Source organism: Lynx canadensis, chromosome F2 (assembly GCF_007474595.2).
Source record: "Lynx canadensis isolate LIC74 chromosome F2, mLynCan4.pri.v2, whole genome shotgun sequence".
NCBI lineage: Eukaryota > Metazoa > Chordata > Mammalia > Carnivora > Felidae > Lynx > Lynx canadensis.
The window spans coordinates 19,294,427-19,309,704 of record NC_044320.2 but is presented as its reverse complement, the minus strand read 5'-3'; the positions used below and the strand labels follow the sequence as shown (position 1 = coordinate 19,309,704).

Below are 15,278 nucleotides of genomic sequence, written 5' to 3'. Positions count from 1 at the left end.
ACTTGGTAGGAGTAGGAAGCTTCCATGGCTCAGTGGATATATAAACCCTAAACACTTAGAATCTCTAATTTCTAATTCCTCCTCTACCTTTTACTTCTTGGATTAGTAGGAAAAGTTTGACTTACCAACTTCTTAGTCTCTTCATTTTGGAAGCTGTGTTGGGGTATAAAATTCCTTGGGGCGCCTGGGTGGCGCAGTCGGTTAAGCGTCCGACTTCAACCAGGTCACGATCTCGCGGTCCGTGAGTTCGAGCCCCGCGTCGGGCTCTGGGCTGATGGCTCAGAGCCTGGAGCCTGTTTCCGATTCTGTGTCTCCCTCTCTCTCTGCCCCTCCCCCATTCATGCTCTGTCTCTCTCTGTCCCAAAAATAAATAAACGTTGAAAAAAAAAAAAATTAAAAAAAAAAAAATTCCTCAAAGCCCTGAGGTCCTGGTAGTAAAAGGCTTTTCCATTAGCCCCTTAGCCACCTTGATGAGGAGATCCCTCCCTCCTTACCTGCCACATCTTTACATCCTGAAAACAGGAGAATGGTGCAAACGGGGGCGGTTGTACCCTGGATCCACACGTCTGTGGAGATGAGGCCATGAATGACTTCACCTGTTACAGTATCAGCGCCCGACACTTAGCACTTGTGTGAAGTTTAAACAGGAGACTAAATATAGATACTAGAGGGATTTTGTCCATTTTCTGGACCTGGGCCTTCATACTCTGATTATTCATAAGAAAGATCTTCTCTCCTTATGTTTACTTATTTGGCAAGAAAACGTAAAGAGTATTTTGGGCCATTAAAAAACTTTCTGCCCTCAAAGAGCACATTAGGCTCGATGTGTCCTCTGAGCTGTTGCTCTTGCCTCTGTAACACTTTTCAGCTTTTTCTATTGTGTCCTATTATCCAGGTCCATACAAGTAAAATACCTGCCCCCCTCCAATTTCTCCGGACAAACATCTCTATGAACCATGAAGGTGAAATAGCAAGAATATACCATGGGTGAATTAGCCTGATTAAGACTGGTTCTTTAGGATCCATCACAGTTTTTTGGTTTCTTTTCTTTAGGCTCGAGGCATGTGTTAATTTGTAAAACAGCGTTGCTGGATTTGTTCTTGGACCATTTTGTAGATGTCTATCAGATTTTCTGAGGGAAAGTAGCTTTGTGTTGAGCCAGTGGTTCTCAATTGATGGAGTTTTGCTGCCCAACAGAGATGTTTTGGGTTGCTACAACTTGGGGGGGGTAGGGGGTTGCTATTGGCATCTGGTGGGTACTGTTAAGCATCCTACGAGTCACAGTACCTGCCCCCCGCTGCCCCAGAGTTAAGAATTATCCAGCCCAAAATGTCAGTAGCACTGAGGCTGAGACATCTTGCTCTAAATCAAGTGGAATGTGGTATGTGGTCATTTGAATGGAGAGTTTGGTTCCTGAGAAAATCTCTATGGAGATAACATGTACGTACAGAAATATATAAATGCGTTGTTGGAAGGGGGTTCTGAAGTAAAGTCAGAAGTATTTTAGGAACTTGTTACTAACTCAAAACTCTTAAAGAATGAGTACAGATGGGAAAAGGCAGGAGGTAAATAAGTTTGTAGAGGACTTATCAAGGAATGTTTTTAATGCTAAAGACTCCACTGGGCTGAAAAAGAGGGGAAAAAGGTAAAGGCTCAACAAAGCTAACTGGTCAAGGGCCTTGGAATAGTAGTAGTGTCATCTGTCTATTCTTAAAAATGCTAGGAGAGGGGTGCCTGGGTGGCTCAGTAGGTTGAGCCTCCAACTCTTGAATTCGCTCAGGGTGTGAGCTCATGGTTTGTGGGATCGAGCCCCACATCGGTCTGTACACCGACAGCACAGAGCCTGCTTGGGATTCTCTTTCTCCCTCTTTATCTGCCCTTCTCCCACTCATACTCTTGCGCGCTCTCTCTCTCTCTCTCTCTCTCTCTCTCAAAGTAAATAAATAAACTTAAAAAAAATGTTAAGGGGAGGGGATAGAACTAATAGTGGCAACATATAGGCTGAACCCCCATGTGGCAAAGTATAGCATAGCGTCTGTGACAAATTTGCTGCTACTGCCACTTGCATGCCTCCTGGAGACAAGGGGTGTCTCAAAGGGGCAATTGAGAACGGCTTCTTTAGTTTGGCAAGTGCCCCAAAGCCTATGACTAGACAGTAGCTCCACTGTGAAGGCTGCACAGTATGGCGGATGGTGGATTGTGAGGTGGACCCGCTTCTCTGAGTAAGCACTAGGGAAAGAACTATATTTGAGAAGAAGGAGTAGGTTCCTAAAAAGAGCCCTAGCATGGTAGTCAGGTATGTAAGTTCCAGAGCCACATGGGGCTAGGTTCAAACCCCCAGCTCTGCTGTTTATCTTCTATGTAATTCCGAGCAACTGTAACACAGTCGAATAAGTACAATTCCTGTCAAGAGTGTTTCCATTTTTCCATCTTCTGGTGTAACTGAAATATACTCTTTCTCCCCTAGTTGCTGGCCCAACCCTGGAGACGTTTGTGGGATCTGGCATTAACACCATTCTTATCACAAACCTCCTCAGCGGAATGGACTACAATGTGAAAATATTTGCCTCCCAGGCCTCAGGCTTCAGCGACGCTCTGACAGGCGTGGTGAAAACACGTAAGACCGATGTCCCATTGCCTCAGCCCCTGCATGTGGTTTTGCTGCTTTGTTTTCACTGTAACTCAACCCCTGCTTTAACTTGGCGGTTGTTTTTTATTTTCCTCAGCATTGCCCTTTCTGGATGGTGTTTCATGGAAAGAAAGGTGTGCTCCTTACTCAGGGCTGTAGTTCAGAGTCCTGGTTGGCAGGCGGAATGTCAGAACCTGGCATGCAAATATACTTGATGGTGGCGGATAGGATTTCCTTCTGGAAAGTCTTTGTTGGCATTTTTCACATTAGGTGAAATTTTCCAACCAGTCTGTAGCGACATGGCCAACACCAGTCAAAGTTGGACCAAAGTTTGGCTTTTCTCAAAGTCTTTGCCCCTCCCCACTTATGTGAACACACACACACACACACACACACACACACACACACACCATCCGTAAAAGATACAAAAAGGACTTCCTTCTGTACCTTTTAAGGGTTTTCACGCAGTCTGCATACCATCTGGGACTCCTCGTTGGCCACGCCATCTGTTTAATGTATTTCTTTAAATCGACTTACATTTTTTTACTTAAATACTTTTCAAAACCCACATAATTACTCTAAACAGAAGACCAGGATTTTCAATACACACGAAAGATGATACATAAATGACAAAAATAAAAATGGTGTGGCTGTGTGCTAGTTGACATCATCCTTAGTGCTATCAGCTCCACCTGCCCCACACTGGAGAATGATACTTACGGTATAATCAAAAGTAGAAACCTTAAATTTGCTACTTAATAGCTGTGACCTTGAGCAGATTACTAAACTTCTCTGAGCTCAAGTTCCCTCAACTCTAAAATGAAGACAATATCCTGATTGTGAGGCCTCCAGAAATAATGTGTAAAAATGATGTGCCATATGGCAAGCACTAGTGAGTAACCATTATTATTATTGTAATAATTGTGCTTTACACCTTTGGCCCATATGTCATTGTCATCCCTAACCAAATAATTAATCAATGAATGGAACAATCAAGAATGAGGCATATATTAAACCAGACCCCAAGCCACCTCTATTTGGCCACCTAAAGTTTAGATAGGTCCAGGCTTTTCGTTAGAGGAGGCTTCCTGAACCTTTTTTAATGGAATACCTTAAGACCTTAAAGGCTAGATTACAGAATCAATTTAATCTCAAAAGAAATAGTCTATCTTCAACAGATCTAGGAAGGCCTTGGTCTATGGTTCTGATCTTGTACTTGGCTGGTAAAGTAATGCCATTCTGGGCATTACAGTAACCTCCAAGTGCTTTCCCTCTGTTGTTCTATTACAGCAATCCCATTCCTTAGGAGCACCCTAGAATCCCCTGTGCACTTTCCCACTCAGCTTCTCCCCTTCACTAGCTGATTTTAATTTCCTCCTCTAGACTAATTACCCTTTCTGTCTGGGCCACCTTTTCTGTCTCTGTGATTTTTTTTATTGACCTCTCTTCTCCCTGCTCTGTCTTGTTTCCATTTATCTTCCTTTCTTTGCATCTTTCTTTCTTCTGTTCCATCCCTCTTCTCTTCTTCAAGAAGTATGTTGGGTATTCCAAATATATTTTAAGACATTAAGAGTATTGAATTGTTTTATATTCTGTCTTTAAAGGAAAAGTTAGATGGGCTTATTATTTGTTTTCTCTCTTTCTCCCAAGCAAAATAAAAGCCCATACAATGGCAAATAAGTTAATTTAAGGTTTCTTTAAAATTTGGTGTGGTTACATAAATCAATAACAATTTCCTTTTTTTTTATGGAACAACAGGGCTCATTTATTTGGCCTTTGGAAAAGAGGTCTTCTCTCTCTGGTCTAACAGAAAAGAACAATGTGAAAATGTAAATTTTGATTAGATAAGATTTTTTTTTACCATTTTTAAAAATAATTTTAAACTATTTTTATTATAAAGGTAGCTAAGAGAGAGGGAAAAGTAAGAAAATGATGTGGATGAAAGTCAGAGGTCATTGGAGAATATACATATTAATTTTTAATTGTGTTCTTTTTGAGTCTAAATGATAAATGCCAGATACTCCTTTGTTGTATTGGAGAAATACTATTTTTAGTGCTTCCCAAAATAACCTTTCTGTGAATCATTTTTGTATATCACAGTATTCTAAAATTAATAGGAATCTTTGTGTTTGATTTTTATAATTTTTTATCTGTGTTAAATCTTGCATTTTTTTACATTTTCAAAAATATGTTCATTTCCCTTCAATCATGTTTTGAAGGCCGGTCCTTATGAAACTCCTGTTTGAGTAAGACTTCCCTTTGTCTATTTTGCTTTCCTTTTTATTTAAGCCAAGGCTATCCTTCAATGGTTGACAAGTGCATATTGTATTTGATTTTTTGTTATAAAAGTATTATATATTAATTGTGGAATATTTAGAAAGCATAAATAAATAAAGAGAGATTAAAAATCAGATAAAAAAACAGAATTTCACCATCTATTACATCTGGTCTTTTTTCTGTGACTATTTCCCTTTTTGTTTACAAGTGTAAAACAGACCATATTTGTACATGTTTTGCAACTTCTCTCTCAAGTAATAAAATAGTTATCTTTTGTGCACTAATTTATTGTGAGTTCATGGATTTCCCACCACTGGCTATGGGAACTTTGAATTAGAATGTTATTGGGTTAAAGTTAATTTCAGACTTGGGGACATTTGTGGCGTTGTCTGTAGTGTGACATAGGTGTGTTTCTTTTGATTATAGTGTTTTTGGGTGTGACCAATCTTCAAGCAGAGCAGGTTCAAATGACCAGCTTGTGTGCCCGGTGGCAGGTGCATCGCCATGCCACTGCCTACAGAGTGGTCATCGAATCGCTCCAGGGTAAGTGCCACCTATCACGGATGATTTTGTCAAGCGCTCACGTACTTAGTTCTGTGCAAATCTCTGTGGACAACATGCAAGTAACAGACTAGAGCTCTCTTCTTGAGGAGCCAATGTTATATGATGGATCATGCGGGGTATGGAGTCAGAATGGCTAGGTAATCCGATTATTTAACCTCTCCAAATGATTGTTTTCTCATCTGTTAATGGGTATAACCACAGTGCTGATCTTGTGGCATTCTGGAGGATTACGTGGCGATAACTCTGCGTGCAACATGTGCAACAGTGCTTTGCCCACCTTAACCTCCAGAGAGTGCAAGCTGCTATTGGCAATAGGAGACAAATAGCCATGACTAACGTACGTTAAAATGATATGGTGTTATTATTTTAGTGTTACTCCATGGGGATCTCATTTTGATTTTAATGGTTTTCTTACTGACTGACTCTCTTTATCTTGGAGGATAAATGGTGAACAATAAACTCTCATTTAAGAGATGGTTTAAGATCTATGCCATCATAGGCAGGTTTTTCAGCATTACTGTTCTCAAGAACATCTAAATTTGGAACTTTGTTTCAAAGTTGAAAAACTAGAAATGTCTGCCTATTTTCATTAAAAGTTTGAAGAACAACAACAAAAGGCTGATTCCCAAAAAGTAAGTTTGTAGGGACTATTATCAGCTTGCATAATATTCAGAAGATGAGATCAAATAATGAAAATTACTTTAATCTGATTTATCAGATTAAATACTGTATTATCGGTGCAAAAGATAGATCTTGTTATTTGGGGGAGACTCTAGAAGACGCTGGAGAATTCCAAGTGATTCTTTTAATCTTTCAAAATTGGTAATAAAATTGTTAAAAAATTTTCTTTCTGGACAAATAATCATGGTTTCCCCATGATTATTTCTTATTCATTCTTGTTTAATTGAAAAAAGCAGGCTTTTTTTTTTTTTTTGGCTCAGTCCATTGAGCATCTGACTCTTGATTTCAGCTCAGGTCATGATCCCAGGGTTGTGGGATCAAGCCCCACATTGGGCTCCACTCTGAGCGTGGAACCTGCTTGGGATTCTCTTTCTCCTTCTGTCCCTCGCTTGTTTGCATTCTCTCTCTTAAAAAAAGCAGGAAAGTGGAAAGCACAGGTTAGTGGAGAGGTGAGAGCATTTGGAAATATGTTGAGAATATGAGAATAGAATACGAGTGACACAAAAAGAGACTTCTGCCAACCCCAGCCAAGGCATTGTCTCAATCGACATGCTAAGCCACTAATTCCTTGATTCCCTGTGTGTGATACTTCAAGGATCCCTTTAGCCTGGCATGACTAAACATATAGGAGTGGCTTTATGCTGAAATAAACACTGAGTGAGGAAATGTCAGGACAAGTCATATGGATTTTGTGGTTGTATTTAATATGATTTATGAGATGTTTAAGCAGAAGTACATGAAAGGTATGCTACTGTTTGAGAAATGACTACAAAATCTCGAGGAGTCATGTTTCACATATCTTTATAAGACAGGCTAAATCACATTTTCATAGAGAAGGGTTGACATTTAGTGGTATTTGTTAAGCTTTAAAAAATTACTAATGATAAAAATCACACTCCTAAACTGCCCCACAATACTTTTATCCTTTTGTGTCATTTAAGAAGTTGACATGAAGGTACATAGGCTCCTATGGATATTCACTGGCTTTCATAAAAATTTTAGTTATATAGACTGACATAAACATACATTGAAACTGACTTTGTCAATGGAATTAGTAAGCTCTATAAGTATATTTTTTATTTAAATGTTTTCATCGTAGCATATTTGCAAAATAGCACTGGGATTGTCATCAGAGGACATGATAGATGTGTGTGATAGCATTGATCTGGTAGTCTAAAACCTCACAAAGCTCTTTTTTGAAGCCAAGATCTTTGTTAACAAACAAACAAACAAACAAATGAGTCCACATTTCCTTCTGTCTTCAAGTGAAGTTAACTTGTCCTCCCTTGGTATTATCTCCAGGCTGCCAAAAACCTCTTCAACTGAGCCTTACATTCAAGGCTCAATTAAACAAGAATGAGCAAAGTGTTGCTCAATTGGTTTTTCATCAACATTTATAGCTGGGAGATTTATGAGCCCAATTAGCTTACATCTCATTCATCCAGTTGTCTAACTGAAGAATATTAATTAGTGGGCAGCAACAGTTTCTAACTGACAGTCTACCTCAAAGAGGACTGTTGGGAGTGGGGAGGGAGTATGGGGATAGCAGTAGGGAATATGTTTAAATGGTTTAACATATTGTTTATTTAGATCAAGGGATAGTCTTCCTACTTTAGAGTAGGGGAAAATTCAGTTGCGTTTCTTTTTTTCTTTCTTTCTTTCTTTCTTTCTTTCTTTCTTTCTTTCTTTCTTTCTCTCTCTCTCTAACATTTTTTAACTTCCTTCACCCATTTCTCCTACCCCCCCCCCCAACACCTGCCTCTGGCCACCATGAGTCTGTTCTCTGTATCTAGGAGCTTGATTTGAGGTGGAGTTTGTTTATTTTACAGAGAAATAAAATCATTATCCTGATTGGTGCCTTTGAAGGACTTGTGGTCAGATGCAGATTCTTCCATGGGGAGATGAGTTTCAGGGCCCCCTCTGTTTTAACTTTGTAATGTCTCCCATTGGCTACATATGCTACCTGTGCAGAATGTTTAGTCCTTCTATCCCAGAAGAGATACTAGAGAGAAATGGGATCTGATTCCTCCATGTGATGGAGAAAAGCTTTATCCCAGAGTGACGTATTTTTTAATGTTTCTGATAAATTCTTACTGTTTGACAGGTAATTTTTTCCAGTTTTTTAAAAAATATAATCCCCATCGTCTGGTCACATGCACTTGTATTCTGAGATGAAGTCAGTGGAGAGGCCCTCGGCTTTGACCATAATTGCTGGTCAACTCTCTGGGCTTCAGTTTCTCTAAAATTGAGGCTTTTTTTGAGGCTTTTATCTAAGGTAATACCTACAAATTTCCAAGATTTTTGTGAATAAAGTGGCCAGGCTGTATCATTCAGGTTTGTTTGTAAATGGTAGGGATGCAGATAAAAGGAGCTTAAACAAAAGGGTCAATTTATTGACTACTGAGAAGTTTAGAAGTGTCCGGCACCAGGCACATCTGGATATAAGTGTTCAAACAATGCCATCAAGATGAAGTCTTGCTCCCTTCTCTTGCTCTGTACTCATCCTCGGCCAGATTCTCTGAGTTGGCCCCAGTCGGATCCAGAATGACACCTCCCAGTTTACAGCTTAACCAGCCTGAGTAAAAAAAGAGCTTTTCTTTCTCAATAATTCCAACAAAAGTCCAGGAACTGAGTCATACTGGCTTGGCTTGGGTCACATTCCCCTAAATCTGTCATTGAGTTCAAGGGCATGAAATAAACTGACTGGCCGGACCTGGTTGCCTCCCACCTCTGTATCTGGAGGGGAGAAGGGTTGTTACTCAGTTTTTTCCCAAATCATAAAGACCAAGAGTGGGGAAAAATAGATTCAAAGAAAGGGAGAATGGTTGCAAGACAGGCAAAAACAACAGATGTCCTCTACCCATTTGATATTATGACATTTTTTTGTAGCCAAGAAGGAAAAAAAAAAAAGAAAGAAAGATTACCAGAAGGATGAGGTCCTCTCAGGAGAGACTGAAATAAATCTGTGTTTGAGTCACTCATCCATTTGCCAAATTAAATTGTAGGCTTTTGGTTAATGATAGGACAGACCAAGTCAGAGACTTTTGGTTGGTCTTAGGTAGCTCAGAACTCCAAGAGAGTTTCCGTTAGTTCTGTGGATGCTCTGGAATTCTGTCTCGTTCTCCAAGCTATTTTTGAGTTGACTCAAAGGTTGAGTATATCATTTGGGTTGGGTATATCATTTCCCTTTAAGTTCATATATTTAGACACCACATGATCCCAAATACTTTATTCCCTTTGTAGTCCCCATAACTTGGTGAATTTCTTGTTAGACTGCTTAAGGAAGATTTCAAAGAATGCTCAACTTGTCTTCTGTCACTGAATGTTGAAATGCCAATTTTGCAGTATCATCAACAGAATCGCAGCATAGTAGAGAGCCTGCCTTACCAGACACCAGATCCAAAACAAAAGATCACATGAAACAAAACATAGTCTCAAGATTAAGCTTTTTGAGGCAGTGACATTATGACCATTTTATTTATTTTTCAATGTTTATTTATTTTTGAGAGAGAGAGAGCGAGTGAGCATGCAAATTGGGGAGGGGCAGTGACAGGAGGACAGAGGATCTCAAGTGGGCCTTTCCCTGGCAGCAGCCAGCCTAGGATGGGGCTCAAACTCAGAAACCACGAGATCATAACCTAAGCCAAAGTCAGACGCTTAACTGACTGAGCTACCCAGGTGCCCCGGCAGTGACATTATGATTGTGTGTCAGGATATTTGAGAGACCTAGGGATTGGAAGCATTTATGTCATAAAATTCCAGCAGAGTATCCTGGATCCTAGATATTCTTTGCTTGTGCATCTCAGTAACTACTCATAGGACATTTTGGTGAGTCAAGCTGGTGGCATCGTTTTCAGCACAATAACCCAGAGAATGTATTTAGCCATGGTTCATAAGAATGAATGCACAAAGACAGAATTTCTTCTCCTGTTCCAAAAAAATAAATTAACTCCTTGCTTTTGGCACAAAGAGTTGAGGAAATCAGTCATCATTTGATCAGTTTAAATGTTTTCTTTTAAGGCTAAGCCATTAGACCTAAATCACACATGCCAAAAGCAACATGGGTACATCCCCATTCATGTAACCCCTCTTTGTTATTATTGGGAATTAAAGTAATATCATTTCCCAAAATTTTACAGTGCCTGTTCCAGTTTTGCCATGGCTTTGAGGTTTTTATGTTGTTGCTTAATAGTAAAATCAATTTATATTCTATTGTTGAGGGTTGATAAAGTGCATGAACATCCATGAGAAATAGAGATGACAGAAAAGCACTTTTCTAGAATTGATTCCTGTAGAGTTCCTGGAAGCTTTTATGGAAATGGATAAATATCCATGCCATAAGTGTTTAGAAAATTTTTGTTTTATAGGTGACTCACAAAAGCTTGCAAGAGGCTCCAAAGTTGTGGGTAAGGGTTAGAAAGAAACAGCTCATGTGGGGTCCTGAACCTGGGAACCACAGACTGAACTGGGACAGCAACAAAACAGAGTGCAGGGTTTATGAACATTTCCTTACTATCAAATTCCTGTCACAGCAAGATGTAATCTGACAAACACCTGGGAAAATTTTTAAGTCATTTTAAAAATTTTATTTTGAGAGAGACAGAAAAAGAGAGAGAGAGAGAGAACCAGCGGGGGAGAAGCAGAGACGAGGGGGCTTACAGAGGATCTGAAGCGGTCTCTGTGCTGACAACAGAGAGCCTGATGAGGGCTCAAACTCATGAACTGTAGATCATGACCTGAGCCAAAGTCAGATGCTTATCCAACTGAGCCAACCCGGTGCCCCAACAATTTTTTATTTCATCATTTTGTCACATAGATAAGAAAATTTTTGAAGTAGACCTTAAGTCACTCTGAACAAATATATTACTAAAGATTATATGAAGTTCACTTTTGAAACTCCTTTATATTATCAATCATAAAAATAAAAAAATAAATTTCATGTTCCATTTAATAAGTGGCTTTAATTTACTTATAGTTTTAAAAATCTTATTTGTATTTTTCAAAGAAGGATTTTGTCCATGGACAAGTTTTAAATGACATATATCATGTCTGTTCTAATAAATGTATGTTATAACACATGTATGTTTTGTTCCATTATATATTAAATTACAGATTGAAATTTAATAGTTATTATTCTTTCAAAATAGAAAAATTAACATTTTTATATTTTGTACTGTTCTGTTTTTGTTTTCTATATTTTATTTATATTTAATAAACTTCAATTAACAGTTTGAAGGAGTTCTTTTTTAACCAGCAAATAATATGTGTAATGTGTTTAATCAATGCAGTTTTTTAACACTGGATTTTTAAATTCCTAGAAATAAAGTTATATAAGGCATTAAGTAGATGGATACAACTTATGGGTAAAACTAAGATCAATCTAGATCTTTTTAAGCAATTGTCCTTTTCATGGTAGCATCAATTCTTCCTCTTAACCAATTAACTATGTAGTATAAAATAATAAATGCTCTATGCCAATGAAGAAAACCCATTTGGGACTCTTCAGTAATTAAAGCCACCAAGGTAGGCAGCTTTGTCCAATGGAGTGATAAAGCCCCGACTCGTAAGGGGTCCTCATCTGATCTCTGCAAGCTATCATGTTTGCTCATTTCATATGCACTCAGCCTCTCTGAAACTTTTATTTAGAAAAACCATTTAACTTAAATTATTTTATGATATATTAATGGAAATTAAAGCAGTGTCCTCTGAGACTGTGATTTAGAGTTCTGAATTTAATTTCAGTTCTGCTACTTAGCCATATGGACTTGATTAAGTTACTAACTTTTCTGGCCTTCGGTTTCTTGTCTCTAGATTGGAGCAATTATAACTATTATAAGGATCAAATGAGCCGATACATGTAAAATCTTTAGGATAGTGCCTGGCACATGGTCAGTGCTCATTAAATGCTGGCTAATATTATCTTTCTGGTTATTGTATCACTAAATACAAAGCACAGAACCTGGCACATAGTAAGCCCTCAGAAAATGATGAGTATAATAAATCCAACTACCCTAGACTCCAGACCCAAGGGCCAGCACTAATTTCTCCAGAAAGGTGAAGCAATCTTGCTGTGAGTATGGGAATAAAGAAAGTAGCCAACAGTTAATCAGGTCTGCTAGGTTCTTTGTGCTTCTGACATGGTGAAGTCAAGAAAGAGAAGGTTCTTTGTGGAGATGGCTGTATACTGCTGTCTTCTTCATAGAACAAAAAGAACTTTGGAACTAGGGCCTTGAGCCACTGAAGCACCATGGTTTACTTACTCAGTTGTGATTTTGAAAGAATAGAAAATGATTTTCAGAGTAGAGGCAGCTTTCTCCAAGCTTCCTAGGAGTCTTTATTGCAGTTGAAAGAAATCATGAGTGTTGGTTAAAAATTAAGGCTGAGAGGTAGGAAATCGGACATTCTGAGGACTTCCTGGCTGTCTCAGTGACGCTCTAAGCTCTTGCCTGCATTTGTAGCAGTTCTGAAAATAATCTGGACCTGTGGATGAAGTTCTGGAAACCCTGGAGGAGCACCTCTTCATCCACAGGCATAAGGATTGCCTAGCATCCTATAATTTCTAACTCCATACCTATATTTTTAGGCCACTGCCAAGAAGGGCATCTTTTTGCATGGTAGTAAGTTGTATGGGGCCAAAAGGATGTATCTTTTTGTCGATTTGTAACTGGTTGACTGTATTCTGGAGAATCATGTTTGTAAAAGAATATTCTAATTTCTAAAAAATACACTCACCTCCACACCAAGAGATCCAAGAGATCAATTACGATGTGCACACACAATTATATGCATTAATAATTTTCCATTAAAGGGTTGATCTCTGGAGTCTTTTATTCTCATTTTTTTTTTAACATAGAAAATGTGATTTTCAATTACAAAAAAATCAGTGGATGTATTAACTCTTTAGGAAAAGATACAGCACCTAAACAAGTGTAATTCGTTCTGAAGTTATCTGATTAGGCCATGCATAGTAAGTGTTTCAGAAGCAAGTTATCTACTGGTAGCTGTTTTTAAAAATTTCATGCATGTACATTTTGTTCTACTTTTATTTTAGATACAAAAAAGCAAGAATCCACTGTGGGCGGAGGGACAACCAGGCATTGCTTCTACGGACTTCAGCCTGATTCAGAATATAAAATCAGTGTTTACACAAAACTTCAGGAGATTGAGGGACCCAGTGTCAGCATAATGGAAAAAACACGTAAGTTAAGTGTGTCCTCTCCTGATCCCTGTCTCTGTGAACAAACAGTATTTTAGGCATCCTGTTTTGATTCAAAAACCTTATTCCATTTAGAAAAATGTTAGCTATTGCTGCCCAGGAATATCTGTAATACAAGTTTTTGGTCCTCTTCTCCAGTCCCATAATTCACCGCATGTGGCCCACTGATGTCATCTGTATGGGTTTTTTCCATCCTCCATATGCTTCACAAGGGACTATAAGGCCATATGATAGCAAAGTGCCTGAAACAATGACCTATATTGTGATCTATATCCATAAGAAACTTTTGTGGTATGTGGAGTGTGAAATGAAGTTTAAGGACCGGGTCCTGACATTCAAACAATGGCATATTACCACAGCTATGAGGTGGGAATGGAGCCAAGATGTTCCAAATGGCTGACCCTCGAGTTATTGCCTACTTAAGAGGCTCTTGCACTTTTTCCAAGTTGGCTGCAGATCTGATGTACTGAAGGGAAAGGCAAAGTATAAAATTAAAACAAAGCACTTTTTACATGTTCTAAAGACCAAGGAGAGTGTCAACTTCTTGGAATGGCTTTTAATAAAGGATTCCTGACGTAAAGGCCACAAACATGAGAATGGTTTTAATTGTAGTGAATTCTGGGAAAACGTTTGTGGGCTAACTCAGTATCTTGAACTTAGGCTCGAAGTCTCTGACGATTTAGGTCTGAATAGGTGGAAGGCGATGGGTTTTCTTGGTAGCCCCTCTATCATGTATCTGACATTTGGAAAGTTCTATTGTCTATGTGGTCTGGCATAAGCAGGAAGAAATCATCAACAATGCGTGACCTTCAAATGAAAGCGTAATAAATGGAATCATCCATTTTTTTTTCAAATATAAAGACTTCATTTCATAACTCTAAAATAGAGTTTGCATGTGCACTATATATGCATTTTATATTGCGTATGTAGTTTTGAGGTGTAACCTATATATCATAAAAGTCACCCATTTTAAGTGTACAATTCAGTGATTTTTAGTACATTCCAAGAGTTGTATAGTCAATACTACAATCCAGTTTTAGAACATTTCTGTCCACCCAAAGAGATCTTTCATACCCATTCACAGACAATCCTCTGTGTTTAACCTCAGGCAACTTGCTTTCTTTTCTTACACATTTGCGTTTTCTGGACATTTTATTTAAATGGAAATAAGGAATATATAGTCTTTTGCATCTGACATCTTTCACTTAGCGTGTGTTTTTGAGGTTTATTCATGTTGTAGGATGTATCAGTAGTATGTTTCTCTTCATTGCTGATTAGAGTTCTGTTTTTTGGATAGAGAGGATCATATAATTTTAAAGTTATTAGGGTCCTGGTAGTGCACAAGATTTAGAGTCAAACAGGCTTGATTGGGACTCTTTCTCACATTTACAGCCTTGGGCATTTGTACATCACTGAGCTTCTCTTTGCTCGGCAGTAAAATTTAATACCTACTATCTCATGTCATATGGTGGTGAAGATCCAAGAGAACATGTTGAGGAAATTTTCTACCTGTATCTTATTGAACAAGTATTTGTTATCACCATGACTTTCTTCTTAGAAATCACAAACTGATACTCATGGGTCAGATATCACCATCAGATATGTTTTCTCTGAGCCATACTTCCCTGCCCCCTGCCCCCCCCCCCCAAGCTTTAAAGTATTTGTTGAAGGTTCAAAAGATTTGACAACACAGGACAGGCATATATCCTCATGGTGCTAATCTGCTGAGACCAACTGCTGTCTCTTTTTACACAGTAAATGTGCTCTCGAGTTTGCCACTCAATGTTTAGGCTAGTTCTTTGCTCATATTCATTACTTGCACGACCTCTACAAATTTTTGAGTTTGCGATCCCTGGTCTATTTCAACTCCCCCTAACCCTAACTCCACAACTGTTAACTACCAACCCAGGT

The 15,278-nt window shown here is 38.6% G+C and overlaps 1 protein-coding gene across 4 annotated transcripts in view; it reads left to right on the top strand.

Annotated features, from left to right (window-relative positions):
* COL14A1 (collagen type XIV alpha 1 chain) overlaps positions 1-15,278 on the top strand; it is a 212,306-nt gene that overhangs the window by 97,588 nt on the left and 99,440 nt on the right. For all 4 annotated transcript variants that reach the window (XM_030304294.1, XM_030304296.1, XM_030304293.1 and 1 more), the window contains exons 22-24: positions 2,468-2,617; positions 5,333-5,449; positions 13,203-13,349. In XM_030304294.1, the coding sequence (XP_030160154.1) occupies positions 2,468-2,617; positions 5,333-5,449; positions 13,203-13,349 (414 nt within the window). The remainder of the gene's footprint in view (positions 1-2,467; positions 2,618-5,332; positions 5,450-13,202; positions 13,350-15,278) is intronic.